The sequence below is a fragment of the Rhinolophus sinicus genome, chromosome 1 (assembly GCF_057876585.1).
Source record: "Rhinolophus sinicus isolate RSI-liver-muscle chromosome 1, RSI-T2T, whole genome shotgun sequence".
NCBI lineage: Eukaryota > Metazoa > Chordata > Mammalia > Chiroptera > Rhinolophidae > Rhinolophus > Rhinolophus sinicus.
Genome location: NC_142501.1, coordinates 40,769,947 through 40,790,334, shown reverse-complemented (window position 1 = coordinate 40,790,334; position 20,388 = coordinate 40,769,947). Strand labels below are relative to the sequence as shown.

The following is a 20,388-nucleotide window of genomic DNA, read 5'->3' as shown; positions in this document are numbered from 1 at the left end:
CTGGATTTCATGAAAACTAAAAACTTCTGCTCTGCAAAAGACAATGTCAAGAAAATGAGAAGACAAGCCACAGTCTGGGAGAAAATATTTGCAAAAGACACTTCTGATAAAGGACCGCTATCCAAAACACACAAAATCTCTTAAAACTCAACAATAATAAAATGAACAACTCAAAAAATGGGCCAGAAACCTTACTGAAAACTCACCAAAGAAAATGTACGAATGGCAAGTAAGCCAATGAAAAGATTTTCAACATCGTATGTCTTTAGGGAATTGCAAATTAAAACAGCAATGAGATACTCCAACGCACTTATTAGAATAATCAAAATCCAAAATCCTGACAACACCAAATGCTGACGAAAATGTGGAGCAAGGGGAAGACTCATTCACTACTTCTGGAAATGTAAAGTGATACAGCTACTTTGCAAGACAGTTTGGCCGTTTTTTACAAAATAAACATAGTTCCAGTAACTATGCTCCTTGGTATTTACCCAAATGAACTGAAAACTTATGTCCACACACAAAAACACTTGCATACAGATGTTTATAGTAGCTGTATTGATAATTTCTAAAACTGAAAGCAACCACAGTGTCCTCAGAAGTGAGTAGATAAATTGTGTTTCATCCAAGCAATTGAAAATTATTCAGTGCTAAAAAGGAATGAGCCATCAAGCCATGAAAAGACATGGAGAAAAAACGTAAATGAGATTACATAATCCAATTTGTAAAGGCTACATACTATATGGTTCTATCTACATGACATACTAGAAAAGGCAAAGTATGGAGATAGTAAAAAAAAAAAAAAAAAAAATTAGTTGTTGCCACAGGTTAGGAGAGAGGGAGGAATGAACAAGCAGAGCACAGAGGAATTTTAAGGCAGTAAAAAGACTTTGTATGTTAAAACGTGGTTCCCCGAAAATAAGACCTACCTGGACAATAAACTCTAATGAGTCTTTTGGAGCAAAAATTAATATAAGACCCGGTCTTATATTATACTATGTTATATAAGACCAGGTTTTATAGTAAACAAAGACCCAAGTATTACATTATTTTATTATATTATATTAATTATATTATATTTATTATATTATATTATATTATATAGACCCAGTCTTATAGTAAAATAAGACCAGTTCTTATATTAATTTTTTGCTCCAAAAGATGCATTAGAGCTGATTATCCAGCTAGGTCATATTTGGGGGGAAACATGGTATAATGGTGGATACATGTCACACATTTGTCAAAACCCATATAATATACAATACAAGAAGGACTCCTAATGTAAACTATGGACTTTGAGTGTAATGATGTGTCAATGTAGGTTCATTTATTGAAACAAATATGCCACTCTGGTGTGAGATGTTGATAGTGGGTTACGTTGTGCATGTGTAGAGATGGCAGATATAGTAATTCTCTACATTTTCCACTCAATTTTGCTGTGAACCTAAAAGTACTCTAAAAAATAAAGTTTATTAATTTAAAAAAATTGCAGAGACCTATATGAAGGTGTCAACATCATAAATAAACTAATGATCAAAGTCATTTTTAAACAAGTCATTTAAGTTCTATGACGATGGTGGTTGTCTTTCACTTTTTGATTGGTATCCACAATACAAATGATATATAAGAAAAAGCAAAAGAAGAACTTCATATAATGCATAATAATATTGTATCATATCACATACAATGCTATCAATGTCCCTATGTGATTTATAAATATTTATTTTAGAAGGGTTTACAACAATACGGAAATTAGATATATCGTATTTGATTAAATAGTGACTTGACATAGAATTGACAGATATTTAATCAAAGTGTGAGTAGCATTATTTCTGAGGTGAAAAATAAATTTGATTTATACAATATCCCCTCTTTCTCAGTTACACAATATACAACAAACATTTAATTTAAAATCATATTACACATATGGTTAATATTCAAAGGTTTAAAATAACTATTTACCAATGTATGATATCATTGGAAACAGAATTTTGGAGATTAGATATTATTTTATTTAAATTTCTCTATGAATTCAGGATCTATTTATCCACATTTAAGCAACAATTTAGCAGAAACCAGTGTTAAATCTCCCATGTAACTTTATCTTATGTTAAAGTAAAACAAATTAACAATAAGTAAAAACCACTTTACTTAGTTTACATGTAAACAGCCTCAGAAAATTAGAAGATTGAGTGTTAACAAAGGATTTTAGTTCTATTATAATTTAAACTTTCACCTCCATAATAAAGAACATAAGGGAAAATGACATTTCTGTTTTAGAAGGTTAGGACCTTCTAAAACAACTAAACTTCTAAAACAAGATCAGATGCTTGGAGTATTAAGATAGTCAAAATTTTGATAAAAGTGGACTTTTCTTTACAACATTAGCACTCCATTAAACAGCAAGAAGGCACTTATTCCATGTTTCTACAAGTCTTTTTTTTGCTTCAGAAAGGAAATTTCCATTTATTTGAAGATCATTCATTACTGGTATCACTCTTACAAAATGTAGTTTCTCAATGTTAGGAATAGGATAAGAACATAGCAAATGTCCTTCTGTACAAACAGTAGATAGAGTCGATTACAGAAACCGATGAAATACCTCACTGGACACTGGATTTGTTGTATCCCTCTTAAAATATAAGTTTTGAGCAGTTCCATGTCTATTCTGAAATTTTTAGTTATTGATTTAGTAATGGATGGTATTTGGTCAGGTGGTAGGGCATCAATGAATAATATCACTCAGCAATATGGCAGTTTTAATATGGTCAAAAGCCAGATATACTTGTGATCCTTCCAACTCAAACAGTATTTGTAATGTTATTAGGTTGGTTGTTTAGTTTTTGGCATTCTCTTTAAGAATAAGAAAGCACTATATTTTTATACATGAAATAGGACTTCTTAATGTGGATGTAGAAAAATTGAGCATGTCAATTACTAAGAATCTATTTTCCTTGCAAACTGAGAATATTTTTTGCCATTGTTTTCATGCAGTGCTTTGGGGATTTTGAAGATGCAGGGAAATGTCATGGTGGAAGTAACAGTAGGTTTTTTTTTTAAAGCTTGGGTTAGTTAGACTCACAGAAACTATCCTGGATCCATTTTTGGCTAAATGAAGAGGAAAGTTTTACCAGCTGATGGCCATTTGATGACCTGCCTGGAAAGAATTGGTAGACTCAGAAGAGCACAATTGAGAGAAGTGATCACATCGTGAAATGTGACATCATTCTTTGGCACCAGCTGGCATTCTGGGCATGGAGAGTTATATGCTCAACCCTGAATTTTCCCCTCTAGATTACCTTTGTGGCTCACCAGAGGGCAGTGTGCAGTAATCAGCTCTACTGCTTCATATATTGGATGTCTCCCATTGAAAAGCCAAGGTCAAATCATCAGAACCAGACAACAGGAAGTAATAGATTATGGAAGCTGTTTTATTAAGTTTGTTGTATCTGTACCCTTTACATGGAATTCTTAACATTGAGAAATTAATCACCATACGAAATAAAAGTAATGACTTTGTAGTAAGTTCTGTATTAGTTTTAAATTTATGACAATAATTTTGGGATTACTGAAGTCAATTCCCCTCTTTAGACTTACAAATGCATAATATTATCCAAAGGTGGGTAAATTGCCTTCTTTTACATATCTCACACCTGAATTCTTAAGGTTTTCAATTTTATAGATTAAATAATTCAGTGAATATCTATTGAACAATTGAAGTGTGGGAGATAACAAGATAAAGCACCTATAAATCCTGTTCAAAAGAGCTTGAAATCTATCAAAGGATTAAAGTGTAAATGAAAAATTAAGCACATGATCAAAATTGTACAAAGTGGGAGATACATATAAAGTATGGCACTATGAGAATTCAGAGGATAGAGAGATGAAGCCTTTTGGGAAGGGTTCAGAATCTGAGCTGAATCTTTCAGGTGAGGTAACATTCATTTAGACATATTGAGGGTAGTAAAAGCACATCCTCGATAAAGGAAGCATCATGGATGTAGGAAGTTAAAGAACGTAGGAGCCTGGAGCATGTAAAAGGTAGTAGTTGGTAATAATACTAGAGAGTTATATTGTGAATAGTTCCTAGAGGGTATTGAATACCAGGTATGCTCCAAAAACTGAATTGACTACAGGAAGTTGCAGGAGAAAAGATGAGCGTTAGCACTGTATACTAAGAAAATTGATCCGGCAGCACCGCGTGGGGTAGATTGGGTAAGTAACAATCCAAAGGTAGGAAGTTGAATTTAAAGACTATTTCAATAATCCTGTAGGCTTTGAAATTGAAAAAAAAAAATGCAAGCAAGAGATACTGTAAAAGTAATATTGGTGTAAAAAAATTTAAATAGTAAAAACTAGGTGTGGGCGGGGTATAAAGAGAGAAAGAAGTCAAAACATAGAGTGAGGTTTTGAGCTGGCGTGGGAGAATGACAACTTCATTCAGTGAAATGTAAGACCCAGTAGAAACAGGTTTAGTAAAGAAATTGATACATTTACAAAAAAAATAGAACATCCCAATCAAAATCTTTATGAAGTTAAATACTTCTTTTTTTCCCCCAAGTTAATTCAGGTGAATTTGGGGGACTCATTAGCTTTGATATACCCAAAAGTCTAGTCAAACAACAAATTTTTGTTTATTAAAATGTATTAAAATCTTTAAATATAAAAATATAATGGAGTTTATTGTGCACTCAAGGTTAACAGACTTGAATTACATCATTACATTAAATGGGCAGAATTGCAAGGTGTTTTCCCACCACTGAGGGAAATAGGTTTGTTAAATTTATTAATGTTAAAAATTTAAGATTATACTTTTACCAAACAGCAAATTTATGCTTAATAAAAAAGAAAATAATTGCAAACTTTTTGATGTAACCATATTCTATGCATTTTTTTCCTAACAGAAAATATATGATAGAACATTTAATAGAATCAATAAGAATCCTGGTGAAGAAAAAAAGAACAAATATAACTTCCTTTAATATTTTTAAACATCTTTTATGTATTAACTGAAAAAGGATGTAATGGAGTCCTATTTGCTCAAACACATTGTAATATTTTTCCCCAAATTGGTTGACAGTTACAAAGCCCAGAGACCAAGCTGTGAAAGAAACTTTTCCAGTTGAAGCATCTGCTTTTGTGACAGATTTTTCAATCAACCATATGGGAAGGTTTGGGGAGTTGTCTTGAGTTTATCCATTCATTTTTCTACTAAGATTAAATAAATGACATTGGAAGTGGTGTGGACTTGTTTCTTGGCCACCCTAAAAAATCTGGTATTACATTTTCCATACTTAATTGAATTGTACAATTCTATCTTTCACTCTTGACCCCTGACACTCCTGTGAATCAGACAGCTCTTGTCCATAGTTGTGGACCCTCTAGCTTGAATTGTTTTTTTTCTGTGTAAACCACAAAGGAGTCTTCCACATGTTAATCATGTTCTCTCTTACCCAGATCTTACACCTGTATCATTATCTAGCCCATCTTGATGGGCTAGTGTACGTGATATTTCTTACTGTATGACTTGTGACATTAAAACTTCCTGGCTTGATGATATTATTAACACCACTTTCTTAGTCACCTAGATGTGCAAAGGTACGATACAGGAAGCCTGCTTGAATTCAACGCCATCAGGACTTCAGATATCGGTATCACTGCATTGTGTTGTGATAGCCCCTTCTCTTGTTTCTATATCTCTCCTGGAATATAAGCCACCTGAGGGGAAGGATGGTGTCTAGTTTAAGAAGCCCTCTGAATGCACAAACTTGTTAGAAAACAAGGAGGGAATGAAAGCATCAGCTAATGCCAAGATTTCTGGCAGTGGGAAAGGCCATAATATTGGGTGGTACTCTGCTAAAGGGGAAAGGGAGGTTCCAGGAAATGAGATTAGAGTTATTATCCAAGGATCAGAAAGCATAATAAATTTTAAAATCTCTGGTCTTCCTTTTCAGATAGCTCTATATCTTTATTTGTGTATGTATATAATTAATTGTGTATAATACACATACAATGTACCATCTTAACCATTTTAAGTCTACAATTCAGTGGCATTAACATATTCCCATCGTTGTGCAACTATCACTATCATTTGTCTCCAGAACTCTTTTCATCTTGCAAAACCACTGTAGCTGCTGAACAATAAATTCTGTACCTACTGAACAATAAATTTCCACACCCCTGCCCCCAGCACCTAGCAACCACCATTCCATTTTCTGTCTCTGTGAATTTAACTACTATAGGTAACTCATATCAGTGGAATCTAAGTATCTGTTTCTTTGTGACTGGCTTATTTCACTTAGCATAATGTCCTCAAGGTTTATCTATGTGTTTTAACATGTGTCAGAATTTCCTTCCTTTTTTTAAGGTTGAATAACCCTGTGTTATATGTATATACCACATTTTGTTTATCCATTTACCTGTCAGTGGTACTTGGGTTGCTTCCACTTTTTGGCTATTGCGAATAATACTGCTATGAACATGGGTACAAATATCTCTTTAAGATGCTTCTTTCCATTCTTTTGGGTATATAGCCAGAAGTAGAATTGCTTGATCATATGGTAATTCTATTTTTAATTTTTTAAGGAAGCTCCATACTGTTTTCCATAGTGACTACACCATTTTACATTGTCACAAGTGCGTACGGGTTCCAGTTTCTCCACATCTTCATTAATACTTGTTATTTTCAATTTTTGATATCCATCTTAGTAGGTATGAGGTGGTATCTTATATAGTTTTGACATGTATTTTCCTAATGATTAGTGATGTCAAGCATCGTTTCATACACTTATTTCTTTATCTTCTTCAGAGAAACATCTATTCAAATCTTTTGCCCATTTCTTAACTGGGTTGTTTGTTTTCTGTTGTTGACTTGTCCTCCTTTATACATTCTAAAAATAAATCCCTTATGAAATATATGACTTGCAGATATTTCCCCATTCTGTAAGTTGCCTTTTCACTCTGTTGGTTATGTCCTTCAATGCACAGTTTTTTCATTTTTGTGTAATCCAATTTATTTTTTTTTATAGCCTGTATCTTTACTGCCTGAGTTTTTAGGAAGGGTACCATTCACCTGTTATAATATTCAAGGTATTATTATTATTGGTTAGATTTATTATTCTTATTATTGGTTACAGTGCAAGTGGAGCCATATTGAAGAAAAATGACATCTCATATGTATTTTAACAAAATTCAAGAGAACCAGAAAATCTTATGAAGTGGTCTCAGAGAGAATAATTTAAAAATTAAAATTAGAACCAGGAGAGTGTGGTGTTACAAAAGACTAATTAGAAGAAAAAAGTTTTTCTGAACTATCCTAATATAGAGAAAATTTTAAAAGGAAAGAAGGGTCAGAGTCAAAGAGAAGAGCCATCATAAGAAGTGTGAAGAGTGTCCCTGAGAGATGATTATTCTGTCATGAGCAATCTTACAGAGAGATGGATCGCTGGACTATTGATGGAGTTTACTAGAATTTTGTAATGAATAGAGTAGTAACAAGAAAACAAGGAAGCTTGGTTGTAAAAGGAAAGGAAGACATTTTTTTAAATAGGTATTAAACAATTCCCTGTCTTTTTTTTTTTCTTCAATTTTATGTAAATGTTCACTGAAGTATAAATTCAGGAAAGTGCACAAATATTCAGGGTAGAGCTCAGCAAATATTCACAAAATAAATACGCTCATGTAACCAACACACAGATCAAGAAACAAACTACCAGAATCTCAACTGCCTATTTTGTGTTTCCTTCTTTTCTCTACCTACCTCCCCACCTCCTCCAAACTTAACATCAGAGATTAGCTTTGTTGATCTCCACACTGCTCTGTCCTTTAAAATAACATGTAACTAATCTAATTCAACGTGTTTTCCGTAACTCAGGATAGTTATTATGTGCATAAATTATAGGATAAGGCAGTAGCTTTATTGGCTTCCACATCCCTGGAGCCTGGCAGGGGGCCTGAGGATTCATAGCTGCTCCTAAATTAATTGAATGGAAAGGATAGATACTCATAATCAATTGCCATGCTACTGAACTTTTTATTCTCTAAACTTTACATGACCTTCCTAAGGCCATAGCAGTTGCTTTGGATTGAAATCACTCTCTCATTAATATGTATGGGGGGAAAAATAGAGGAATATGGCAAGAAAAATACTTAATCCAAAAACTAAAACTATCCATTTCTTGATAGTTAAGAGATATCTTTCAGTTTGCCCCTTCAGTATTTGTATCACATCTTGTTCATTATTTCTAGCACTGCTCAACACTGCCTCCTAACAACCTTCTCCAAGAGTCAATCCTGCAACTCATTAGCAAAATCCCTGACTCATTTTTCAACTTACGGCTCTTTTATGGCTTTAATAAATGTAGCTATTGCTATTAATAGCAAGATCTTTAAAAACTAGGACTTGCTTTATTCCTTAAATCATAAATATATAACCTAAAATTATATAGCTCTATCTACAACTCCAAATATTTATATATTTTTTATTGTAAAATACACTTATTTGTAGTAAAAAACAGCTGAGTGGAAATCTGATTAAAAAGCAACTGTCATTGATTTCATATGGCTCTCTTAATTGCCTCCCATTCTTTCCATATATTCTCTATTTAATTTAGTCTGATACAATAAAAATATTAACCTCAAGGAAAATACAGGGATTCAAACATTTAAGATTAAAACCATAAGTTAAAGCTGTTCCTTTGCCCCTTGTTTCTAACAGAAGCAAAGATTAAACAGAATCCTTTCTAACATTTGAAGAGCGCATTTACCTCACTTTGCCTGAACAATATCTCTATTATGACAAAGCACCAAGATTACTTTTATGAATGGGTATAGAGATACATTTTTTTTCCTGTGCAGGAAAGAATTCAAATCCTTTTTTGAAACAGCTAGGTTATACTGTTATATCAAAAGCTCATTTGTGAACATAAAGGTCTTATGTTATCGAAAACAAAGCAAAACGTTGTTACAAAGTGCTGTTTTTGCTATAGTGAGCTAAAATGAAAAAAAAAATTAGATATGAAATATCCCACAGCTTGAGGAACAACAGACTTTTTGAATTGTAAATATTTTATATGGAAGTATACCAACTGGTAGTCCTACATATTCTAAACTACTAGAGTATTTATTATTTAAACCCTATCTATTTTAATTTACATAGAAAACACAGATATACTGACTATTAAAGCAAGTATAAAAAGACAAAATCCAAGGGAAAAAAAAGGGGGGAGACAGAAAAAGCAATTTGGTTGTACCAGAATCCTGGGCTCAGGATAAGTACTGATTTAACAAAAAATTAGCTTTAATCTTCTTGGTAGCAAAGCCAAAAATGCCCTGTTTCCTCCAAAATAAGACTGGGTCTTACATTAATTTTGCTCCAAAAGACTCATTAGGGTTTATTTTCAGGGATGTCTTATTTTTTCATGTAGAACAATCTACATTTATTGAAACACAGTCATGTCATCTTCTTCTGGAACATCGTCATAACATACCAAATGCATCAGTCTGGCTGAGATCTTAACTGGATCTTATTTTCTGGGTAGGTCTTATTTTCTGGGAAACATGGGTGTGTGTGTGTGTGTGTGTGTGTGTGTGTGTGTGTGTGTATGTGTGTGTAAAACATAGGTTTTCTTTATATAATAGGAAGAATCATACTAGTTAGAAAAAATTCTTCCCAGAATTAAACTCTAAAAAATGTTATATGGATCTTCATATTCAGATACAGAATAATAGTTATTTTTAAAAATAGAGATTTTATAAAAATGTTTGAAATATCTAGGGCATTATGGAAATATATATTGCAATATTAAAAATAAATTGTGGTACTTTCAAGGCAAATGTAAACTTGAATTTATTAATTGGGTTTTCATGTGAATTTTAAAATATCAACACTTAATAGTTTAAATATATTTACATTTGCAAAAATTTTCTTAAAAAGAAAATTCAAATGCAAGGGGAGTTAGGAAGAAAGAAGCAAGTAATTGACATGAACAAAACTTCATTTTTGTTGACTACAACATCCTTGTTGTAATTTTTTGGTTATCCTCTCCCTGGATTTATGAGGCATGAAGGTATGAGTAACTGAGAAATTGTTCTAAATGTTTTAGAATCTGTACAGCAAAAATAGTACCCATATTTCCCAGTCAGTCTCCTAGTTTTTCCTTGATCTCTTCAAATATGTGATTTTCATACAATTTCAAATGTTTTTACCAACATAATAAGCATTTAATATTTACAACAAAATACTAGATTTTTCTTTCTGGAGAAATAGAGACCTATAGCTAATTATTCAACTGTCCTCTTTTTCTAAATCGTTTTATACATTAATTTAAAAATTATTTCTGTGAGGAAAATATTTTATCCGTGAACGCTGGTATAGGAGATAGCAACGTTTTCTTCCTTATGTATAAATAATGTTTTTTATTTCCTTGTGCCCTACTGTATCATCATATATTTTCTACACTTTCCATTTTCCTCACAAGCTGCTACAACTGAATCTGAGAACACAAGATTCTTAAGTCCAAAACACTGCAGCAGAATAAAACATGGTACTTATAAACTACCTAGGGTGCTGCAAACTTCTGGCAATTAATTTCAATTAAGTTATTTACAAGGTGTGCCACTACTAACTTGTGCCCAGATGTTTCAGTTGGCAAAATGTGATGGCCACCAATGTAGTCAGTTTCAGTAACAATCACTCATTGATGGAATTTTCACACTGAATTCACAGCACCTTCGTAACATTAGTACATGATGTCATCACCCTTTGCCTCATCATACCGTAAAAATGCCAGTGCGAGTTGCAACAAATTACTGCAGGCAATTGCTGAGTTCTAGAGATGTTGTACTGAACACCTGGGCTGGCTCGAAATCTAGCAGCTTTCAAAGTTTCGTTACCAGATGTTTGTGGAACAACTTATGCATGTATAGAAAACATACACTTTTTTTATTTGCATGAACGAATACAAGATCTTTGGAAGTAGTGGGAACACATGTTTCATGAAAAAAAAAGCTAGTAAGAATTTATTAGGGAAATATTTTTATTAAAATTAGTGTGGTTAGTCTAAACATTGTGAAGTGAATGTGCATAATCATGTTTGTATGCAATTATTTGTTTATGTAGTAAAACACCTCTTCACAAGTAAGTGGTACAGTGGTTATACCTTTCTTGGGTGGAGAAAATAAGCACTTAAGAAAGTTTTATTAGCATTAAAAATCAGCCCTTTCAGTGTCTGATTTTAATAATTTTGTATATTTTTAAAATAATATTTATTGAATAATTTTGTCTTCCTTTTCTTAAATATCCTATGTCTTCCTAGAAAAATACAGAGACTATTTAAAATTGTCTGTATATGTTTATTTTTGCCACTAATTTACCACAATATTGAATTTCAGTACATTTTAGAAAAATTGTACTTTGGGATTAAATAATAAATATTTTTAGAAAAACACTTTTGTATTTGTATGTCATTCCAAAATATATTCTCCACCCATAAGTAGAATATGAATAGGAAGAAAACCATTACTAATTTTTTGATGGGTCTATTTCTTAGGGGATTCTTATTTTTAATTCAAAGAGGGTGATATCTTAATTTTTTTACGTCACTGAAATACTAGTCCTATTAAAATAAACAGGACTCCCTTTATTAAGCTATTATTTCCACTGTAATTCACTGTGTTTTATGTAAAGACCAGAAATGGACCACATTTTCCTCCCTCTGGGCAACTGCAAGAAGTTGTTAAAACTATTAACAGCTGTCTGGTAACTCTTAGATACTCAGAGATTTCATTTAGTTCAAAAGAAATCCGAATTTATCCAGGTGTTAAGTATATTAATTCCTGGATAAAATCAAAGGAAACTCTATTAGGGATGCGTTTTAGGATTTGATGAATACTTTATGTTCCTAAAGGCCAAAGTATAAGGAAATGCATTTCTGCTACTCACTAAGTGAACAGGTAAGTGAATGTTTAAAAGAAAATCTCCTGTCTTGTTTAAGAAGGAAACATTTCAATATCTTTACTGAGACATAATTATTACATATCCCATTAGGACACTCTTGTTCACTATCAGGGTATAAACTGAATGAAGTGCCAGAAGCAAACACACATTAATAGGCTGGATAGTAAATTTGAAATGAAAAACCTCTTTGCAGTTTTAACACGTAGAAGATGGATACACATCACACTTTGCACTATTCTGAAGTTCACGGTGGTCCTGGGGTCCTGCCCTGATGACTTAGTTTGCCTTTCCTTATATATCTGGGAATCCCTCCACGTCTCCAGGGAGTTATTATGAGCAGCAGGATGGTGCCGCATGCAGGCGCCTCACAGACATCTCTAGAGACGCACAGACTGGAGACACACTAAGAGTCACTGTGGAACCCACATTCTCTCATTCCTTGTTTGTTACAAGACTTGGGCCCAAGGGGTACGAAAGAATGCCATTTTAATATAGTCCCCTACGTTTTGTTAAGAAATGTAAATGTAAACGCCTCACTGTTGCATTTTCAACCTGAAATGATCCTGCAAGTTTAATCTTGATTCAAAGGCAAACTAACAGTATACCTCTTAATGCCTATGGTAAAAATGAGCTGCAATTGGTTTTCAGTCCTGGGGACATTTTTACACTCCCATTAAATAAAAGAAATAATCACAAAGGAAATTAAACCACAAAGAAAATATGTTAAAGTCATGTTTGGAGTCTGACCGAAATACACAAAACAAAGGAAATACATGGTTGCAGTTAAAATTTGGTCTTTAACCCATCCGTTGCATTTCCAGCACACAGAAACATGGCAACAATATGTCAAGGAGATGCTAAGCTGTATGTACTCAAAACAACATGTTTGGAAGAACAGTGAAAGATCCAATGTGCGTTCATTTTCTAGTTTTTAGAAGTGTCTGTAGTGTTGGAAAGGTCAGAGTTGGTGATTTAGGGATGTTTACTAATTATTAATATATCTCCTCCATATGCAAACATAATTTCCACTGAAAACAAAAATGAACCTCCATGGATAGTGCAAGTCACCCATGTCAACACAACAGGCAATCTGGTCAAAATGATTCCTATTCCAGCTTCCTCCTTACCTTTTATTTCCCTAAGACTGGGACAGTTAAAGAAGTTCTGCACTGGTACTCAAAATGCCTTTTGTGGTTTGACTTCTTATTGTATGTTAGAGGTAATATACCACATTTATCTTCTCCATTTGATGGCCATAAGCACGTATACGAGGGGTGCCAAAAAAATGTATACAAGGGGACACTTGGGTCAAGGTTGTTCAAGCAGTAGTTCGCCATAATCAGAAGTGTCTGGACACTGATGGTAACCACTTTGAGCACCTCTTGTAATTGCAGAAGTCAAACATGACTTGTATTCATCTTTTGTTATCCATATATATTGAGTATTACAATTTTAATACAGTTTTCCTTTCTTAAAATGTGTCTATATTGTTTTGGCACCCTCTGTATATGAAGGCAAACTACATGGGCGGCACTTTTCATCTGTGTTTTGTACCTTAACAATACTCCTGACGTTGCTCAGTCTCTATCATCTTGAATTGAACATTCAGGATTTTAGCCATTCCAAAAATTTAGTCCAGTTCAACTTGGAGGTAGTACATATATTAGATCATATGATAAAAAAATTATTCATCAGCAATTAAGTTTTTCACATTATGAAAAGTTGAACACAATGTTTTTATTGTTACCTTGAGGCATTGCACAGTAGGTATGGTATTTATACAGTGCATTGCTCTGCAGATTCACATATTGGGTTGCCAAAAAAATCATGTATATTCAATATAATCTCAGCCAATCGGGTAATTAAGGATCATCCTCATGCATGAGAGAGTGGCTGAAGAAATCCACTACAGTTATAGTGGGAAGACAGGCTCCTAAGACAGCACATTGGACCTACTCCAAGGAGCTCATGGAAGAAGTAGAGCTCTGCTATCCTCTTAGCACAAATCTTTAAAAAATTTATAAATGTGTCTTTGGGAAGTTTGTTTTTGTTGAAACAGTATTTTGATAATATCTTACATTTTCCTAACTCTTTGCACAGATTCTGTTTTTTTAACATGTATTTTCTTGCTTAATTGCATTTCATTTTTCCCTACTAGGTTCAGATGAGCTGGTTATTTTGGAAGTGCTCAGGACCAAAAACAACTAGGAAATTTACAACTGGAGTACAAGAAAGAAAAATTGAGTTCTTTGTTGAAGTACTTACTTTATCATGATTAAATGTGGCCCTTATTTGATGGTGCCCTTAAAAAACACATCAAAGCAAGCAGAAGCCTAACCCAAAGTATCTATGTAGATGGAGGGTTAGTCTACTTAGAAAGAAGCCATTATGCTGTATGGTGATTGTGCTGTGCCTCACAAGGGTAGGCTTCAGCATCTGCGCCAAAACCTTCACTTAACAGCTGTTGAAGGCCTGAGAGACAACCCACAGAGCAGCTCAGGGACAAAATTAGACTTGGGAGTTTCCTGCCCCTTAATTAAATTTCAACTGCTCTCTGCAGTGACAGGGCTCCAATTAGAGAACAAGTTCAAAGAAAATCTAACATAGTTACCTGTGGCTATATTATAAGCTTTCATGCAGGGCAAGGTTTGGAGAGTACAATCTTAAGCGAGCCTTCTGTATCTATTTTAACAGTGACAAATTTAATTCATATAAATCATGAAGCCTGGAGGGAAAGTTCCTTTTCTTTGTTGAGTTTTTTCCTAAGTGTTCTAATCCACGTACGTGAATCACACATAAGTACAGTTCTTGGGGGAGACTATTTCCCTTTGTTCAACATGAAGCAAACTTCCCATAAAAGCCATCCACAAAAGCTGGGTCTAAGATTTTCACACACTCCAAAAAATACCAACAGCAAATAATGCTGGTAGGCTATAAGCATTTCCTATATATTTAATGTTCTCAAATAGTAATGAAGATACTAGAAAAGAACACAAATGCATTTGTGATGATCTTCATGAGGCTTCCAAATTTTCAATGTCTCACACCTCCTCACAATACAATATATGATGATTTCTTCAATATGTCACTTAAAATTTGTTCCCCTTTCCATCGACTTAAAATTAGTATGGACCATCCATTTTAAGTCAGCATTTTCAAAAAGGATCAACTGAAACTTGAACAGACAGAAGGAAAAATGTTTCCACTTCTACCAGACTTAAAAGAAGTTGGGCATTTTTTCATATTTTTCTTATTAGCATGATAATATAAAACATCTGTAATAATTTAGTAAATTAAATACATTAAAACAACAAATAAAAGAAACTGTAATGAATAAAATACAGAAGACCCCATGCGGCTGCCTGTTCTTTTCTTGACAAGCAGCATGGTAAAGTGGCTAAGCCATGAGTAACTGTGCTGGCAGGAAATAAACCTATGAACAAGATTGAGAGCTGCTGTGTGCTAATATGAAAACCAGCTTTTATTTATTTCATCACCTTTGTAACAATGTTATATTCTGCTGTTTCTCTCCAATTTTCTTGCTCTCAGTGGAAACAGCGGCCTCATAATTTCTTTTTCCTTTCATGTTCTTGTCTAATCCCATTTTCTCTTACCTGCCAATTCTCTTTTCTAGGTCTCTCCATAGTCGGAACTACCATTTTTAACCAAACTGTTATCTCCTGCCTAGATTACTGAAAAGGTTTTGAGCTCATATCTTTCCCTTAATTCAAGTTTAACCATTATGCAGTCATGAGCCACTTAACGACAGTGATAGTTCTAAGAAATGCATCATTAGGCAATTTTGTCCGTGTGTGAACATCATAGAGTGTACTGACACAAACCTACAGAGATGGTGTAACCTACTGCACACCCAGGCTATATGGTATACAACTGTCATACATATGGTCCATCATTGACAGAAATGTCCTTATGTGTCATGACTGCATAGTAGTCAAGTACCTTTTCGCAAATAACTCTCAAAACACAAGAACTGGGAGTGACCGACAACTGCTTAATGGAGAAAGTCTAAATTCTTTGAACTAGCACTTATGGGTTCTTCTGAAACTATCCAAAGTCATTTTTATAATTGTATCAGTAAAGTCTCTTAGCTGTATATAGGCTAATTTCTATTACATCCCTATTTTATATACACACATTCATGGCTCCATCTCTTTCCATTTGTACATACTTGTTTCCCAAGAGTGAATGATTGCCCACTCTCTCATCTTGACAGTCTACATCCAGGGGCTGCAAATTCAAATGTCTTCAGGGTTTGCAGGTAACATACTCATGGTAGAGCAAATGATGGAATAAAACTCTAAAAAATGCTACAGAGTATGGTTGAACTGGAACGAACAGTTCCCATGCAAAGGCATGCAAATGTATGTTGTTTTGTAAAGTATTGACCACGCTGGCCCAGCAAAACATAAGTAGATTTTATTTAACCTGTGGGCCATAAATTTGCAAGCTCTAAGATATAATCACTATTAGTTCCTTTAAGATCTGTTAAAAATTTGCCTTCTTCAGAAAATCTCCCTGAAGATTTCCATCCATTGTCCTTATGTTCTATTCCTTGAGTAATTTCTAAGCAATTTGGCTTACATTTCTATATATTTGCTTTTGCTGTCTATTTCATTCATATAGTTATATGTTATTTTCTCAGTTATTTAGGAAACTTATTTGGGAAAAGTAGAGATCATGTGTTTTGATCTTAACATGAGGAGAATCAAGAGATAACTTCCACTTGTATATATAAAAACATGTTTGTTGAACATAAAACAGAATTGATAAATCAATATATTGTCAGGGTAATATCTTCTGTAAAACTGTCTCTCTAACTTATAGCTAACATTCTCTCTAATTTCTTAGAGACAAACAAACAGGTTAGTAAAGAGAAGGTGACTATGGGATTCAGAGTGATATAAAGAGAAGCAAGCTGGTATTTTTGTATAGCTTACTTAATGTTAATCAGCCTACTGTCAAGAAAATCAAATCCCATACCAAAAGAGCACTGGATTGGGAAGTCTCACTTTATAGCTTGGCCAAATAATTTAACATTTGGGGGAATGTTTCCTTACATATAAAATGATGTGCTTCGTGCATGGAGTGTGGGCAAGTTGTGAGTAGCTTTTCTGATAGAGACCTTTAGGAATATCTGCTTAGTCTACAATGATCCATTAACTATCCCCCAAACTGTGGGGATATATTCCTGGAAGCCATGTTTAGATAATGCGATCCTCATTTCTGGACCACAGCTAATTGGACTATGAGTGGTCATCAATCAATGTCTCTCCTCCAGGGCTTTGAAACTGTGGTAGAGAGAAAGAGATTTAGTATTTAATGTTGGGCATATTTAATGTTGCAACATATAAACTTGGGCCATGTTTACATGTTACATGTAAACCTTACTGCCCAGGATACAGAGGAAGCAGGATTGGAAAAATGCAGAAGGATGAAGCAGACACAAGAGGTAAATGGCAGAATCTAACCTGCCTGAGTTCAAGATCTCCTACTTGCTACCAGTTCTGGTCATTCTGCGTTTAGTTATTAGCAACAAACAGTCCTATCATCAAGATTCCTCTCTACCCTAAAATTCTGTGAAGATATACATTTAAGTTTTCTCATCTATGCAAAGGAAGCTGTGAGCAGAAAAGCAGTTAACAGAGTCGTTCATTTTAGTGGGACTCACCAAATCATGTCGTGAGCCAAACCTATCTGAAAAGCTATATTTCCCAGGATAGAAGTCAAAATTTGTCATGATGACACATACCACTTCCCTGAGGTGATCATATGGAGCTCAGAAAAAAGAAAAATACTGAAAAAGCTGTGAGGATTACTAAGATAATTTCTGAAAGAGGTTTTAAGTTTTCCAAATATAAGAGCCATATGGATTCAAAGCACTTTATGCATTTCATTTCTTTTTACGCATGTAAGGAAACTGAGGAGAGAGACTCAAGTATGTTAGTACATAATTGTCATAAAATCACCCATAACACTTTCAGCTTTGTACAAAATAAATGCTTATGGGGTAATTTCTTTTTTTTTTAAATTAACAGTTGATCTATCAAATGGACTTATAAAGAGAAAACAATTATGGTAACTATGGTAGGTATAACACCCTTACATACTGAGCTTGAAGGACTTAATTTTACTGTTTTTCAGTTTCAGTATTCTTGGAATTTCTAGCTGATGGCCTCACTCCACATACTATTCTGTGTAAGTACAGTAGAATCTTGTAGGACAAAGGGCTCTTAACGTAGAGGTAGGTCTATTACACATCAGATTGTGCTCCTGGAAACATAACTATTGATAAGAAAAACCTAATATGAAAGAATTGTCCCCCAAAGCAGATATTTGTAGTAATGTCCCAAATCAGAGCATCTCTTTGGGATAGCACCTCTCTCCCTTATTTTACCCTAATTTTTTTTGTTTGTTTGTTTCTTAGAAAGACAGAGAAGGAGGAGCAGGAGGAAGAGAAGGAGAAAGAGCAGGAAGGGGAAGAAGAGGAGGAGGAAGAGAAAAGAAAAAAGGAAGAAGGAGAGGGAGAAAGAAAGCTCGTCTTTGTCTACCCTAGTAATACTCAAACTTTTTGAAAGAATAATCCACCCTGATGCCATTCCCTACCTTTCTTTACTCTCTTGAACTCATCACAATGTTGCTTCTTCCTTCTTCAATCCCAGAAAATTGCTCTTGTGATGGTTTCCAAAGACCCCTTAGCTGCAGAATTTAAGGGGCACTTATCAATCATTATTGCAACAGATTCTTAACAGAATTCAAAATATTTACTGAATTCTATTTGAAATGCTTGCCTTTCTTACTTTGTGTAGCAATTAGTTCTTCTTCTACCTCTATTTGCTCTATCTCATTTCCCCTTTCTTTGGCTTCTTTTCTCTACATTAGGTTGTTTTACTCTCTGGTTTTCCTCCAAGATGCTGTCCTTACACTTGCCTCTTCTCTGTGCACTCTCCCATGGAAGTCTCATCCAGTCCTATAATATTAGGAACCATGTATTTATGACTTGACTTTTGTACAGACCCGTCTCTTGAACTTCAGATTTGTATTTTTAGGCTCTACTAGATATATCACAAACACCTTAAATTTAACATATCCAAAATTAAATTCTCTTTTATCCTCTTACTAACTCTGCTCCATTTCATTTCATTAGATCTTAGTATTTAAGTCAGAAACTTCAGAATCACTTCCTCCTTATTTTTCATTTATCTAATCAGTCACTAAGTCTGGTTGAGTCTGTGGAGATCTCTGAATTTTTTCCATGACCACTGTTTCTGTCTTACCTCAGACTCTCATTGTTTCTTGTTATTTCTGTTGCAGTAGCCTCTGACCAGATTTCCCTGCACACAGGCTTTCCTACCTTTCTTTCTTCATGAATCTGTATCCTACATTGTTGCTTCTGGTATCTAAAGTTCAAAACTAGTCAGGGCACTTCCCTGGTTAACATCTTTCAATGACTTTTCATCATCTATTTAAAAATTCAGCTCCTTTCCTTGATGGACATAAAAGGCCTCTATGACCCTCTCCTCTCTACCTTGTTAATTTGGTCTCCCTCCTTTCCTTTATTCACTCCTTATGGTTCTGCCTTATCTGTCTCCTTGCAGTTTCCCAAATATGCCAATATATTTCACATCTCCCAAGTTTTTGGACAGGCTGATGCATTTGCCTGGAATATGCACATAGCACATTCTTCCTTTCTTGTGCACCTAGAAAATTCCTGCTCAATATTTAAAATTTTCATGAACATCACCCCAGATGACAATGTGCATCTTCCTATGACCATTGTCATCCATAAGCACAGAGGTTTACATCTCCATTGGCATTTTTCTCATGGTGGTGTAGTTTATAACATGACGGGGGCTCCACCATCCCCAAGGCCCTTGAGAGATGTCTTATTCAGTGTTTATTTCAGTGTTTTAAACTATGCTTGACACAGACTATGTGTTCAATGCATGTTGATTGAATAAATGACAAATGAAAAAATACGGAAAATGACGAGAGAGTAGCTGGTTGAAGGTGTGTGGTACTACTTTCCTGTTCTATTTGGACTCATGTAATACTATTTCAGTGTTTTAAACTATGCTTGACACAGACTATGTGTTCAATGCATGTTGATTGAATAAATGACAAATGAAAAAATACGGAAAATGACGAGAGAGTAGCTGGTTGAAGGTGTGTGGTACTACTTTCCTGTTCTATTTGGACTCATGTAATACTATGCAACCATTTTCTTAAATCTCTTAAAAGCTAAGTTTCAGAGAAACAGAGAACGCATTACAAAGCAAAAGTTTCATAACCAAGTTCCTTTATAACAAAAGAAGTGGTTTCTTAACTCAAGAAGACAAGTATCTGAACTAAATTAGAGGACAAACTTGAGCCTGTTGTTACTAACTGATGATATAAGAGCAATTAGGTCTGGT

General features: G+C 34.2%; 2 protein-coding genes across 12 annotated transcripts in view; one reads left to right on the top strand and one right to left on the bottom strand.

The window, feature by feature from the left end:
* The window catches only part of LOC141570124 (uncharacterized), a 36,760-nt gene extending 18,189 nt beyond the window's left edge, over positions 1 to 18,571 (top strand). For 2 of the 8 annotated variants that reach the window (XR_016021349.1, XM_088798634.1), the window contains one exon: positions 7,137 to 18,067. Coding sequence is in view for 4 of the 8 variants with exons in the window: in XM_088798634.1 (XP_088654760.1) it covers positions 7,137 to 7,185 (49 nt within the window). In the remaining 4 variants the exon portion in view is untranslated. Of the gene's footprint in view, positions 1 to 2,994; positions 5,242 to 7,136; positions 18,068 to 18,118; positions 18,173 to 18,401 lie in introns of those variants that run through there. The other 6 variants (XR_012494026.2, XM_088798631.1, XM_088798635.1 and 3 more) reach the window with 5 other exon arrangements.
* The window catches only part of CCDC91 (coiled-coil domain containing 91), a 438,752-nt gene that overhangs the window by 308,724 nt on the left and 109,640 nt on the right, over positions 1 to 20,388 (bottom strand). The window contains exon 1 of one of the 4 annotated variants that reach the window (XM_088798614.1): positions 18,581 to 18,650. The exons of 2 other annotated variants lie outside the window; for them this stretch is intronic. The gene's annotated coding sequence lies outside the window, so the exon portion shown is untranslated. Of the gene's footprint in view, positions 1 to 18,580; positions 18,651 to 20,388 lie in introns of those variants that run through there. One more of the 4 variants, XM_074325866.2, reaches the window with a different exon arrangement.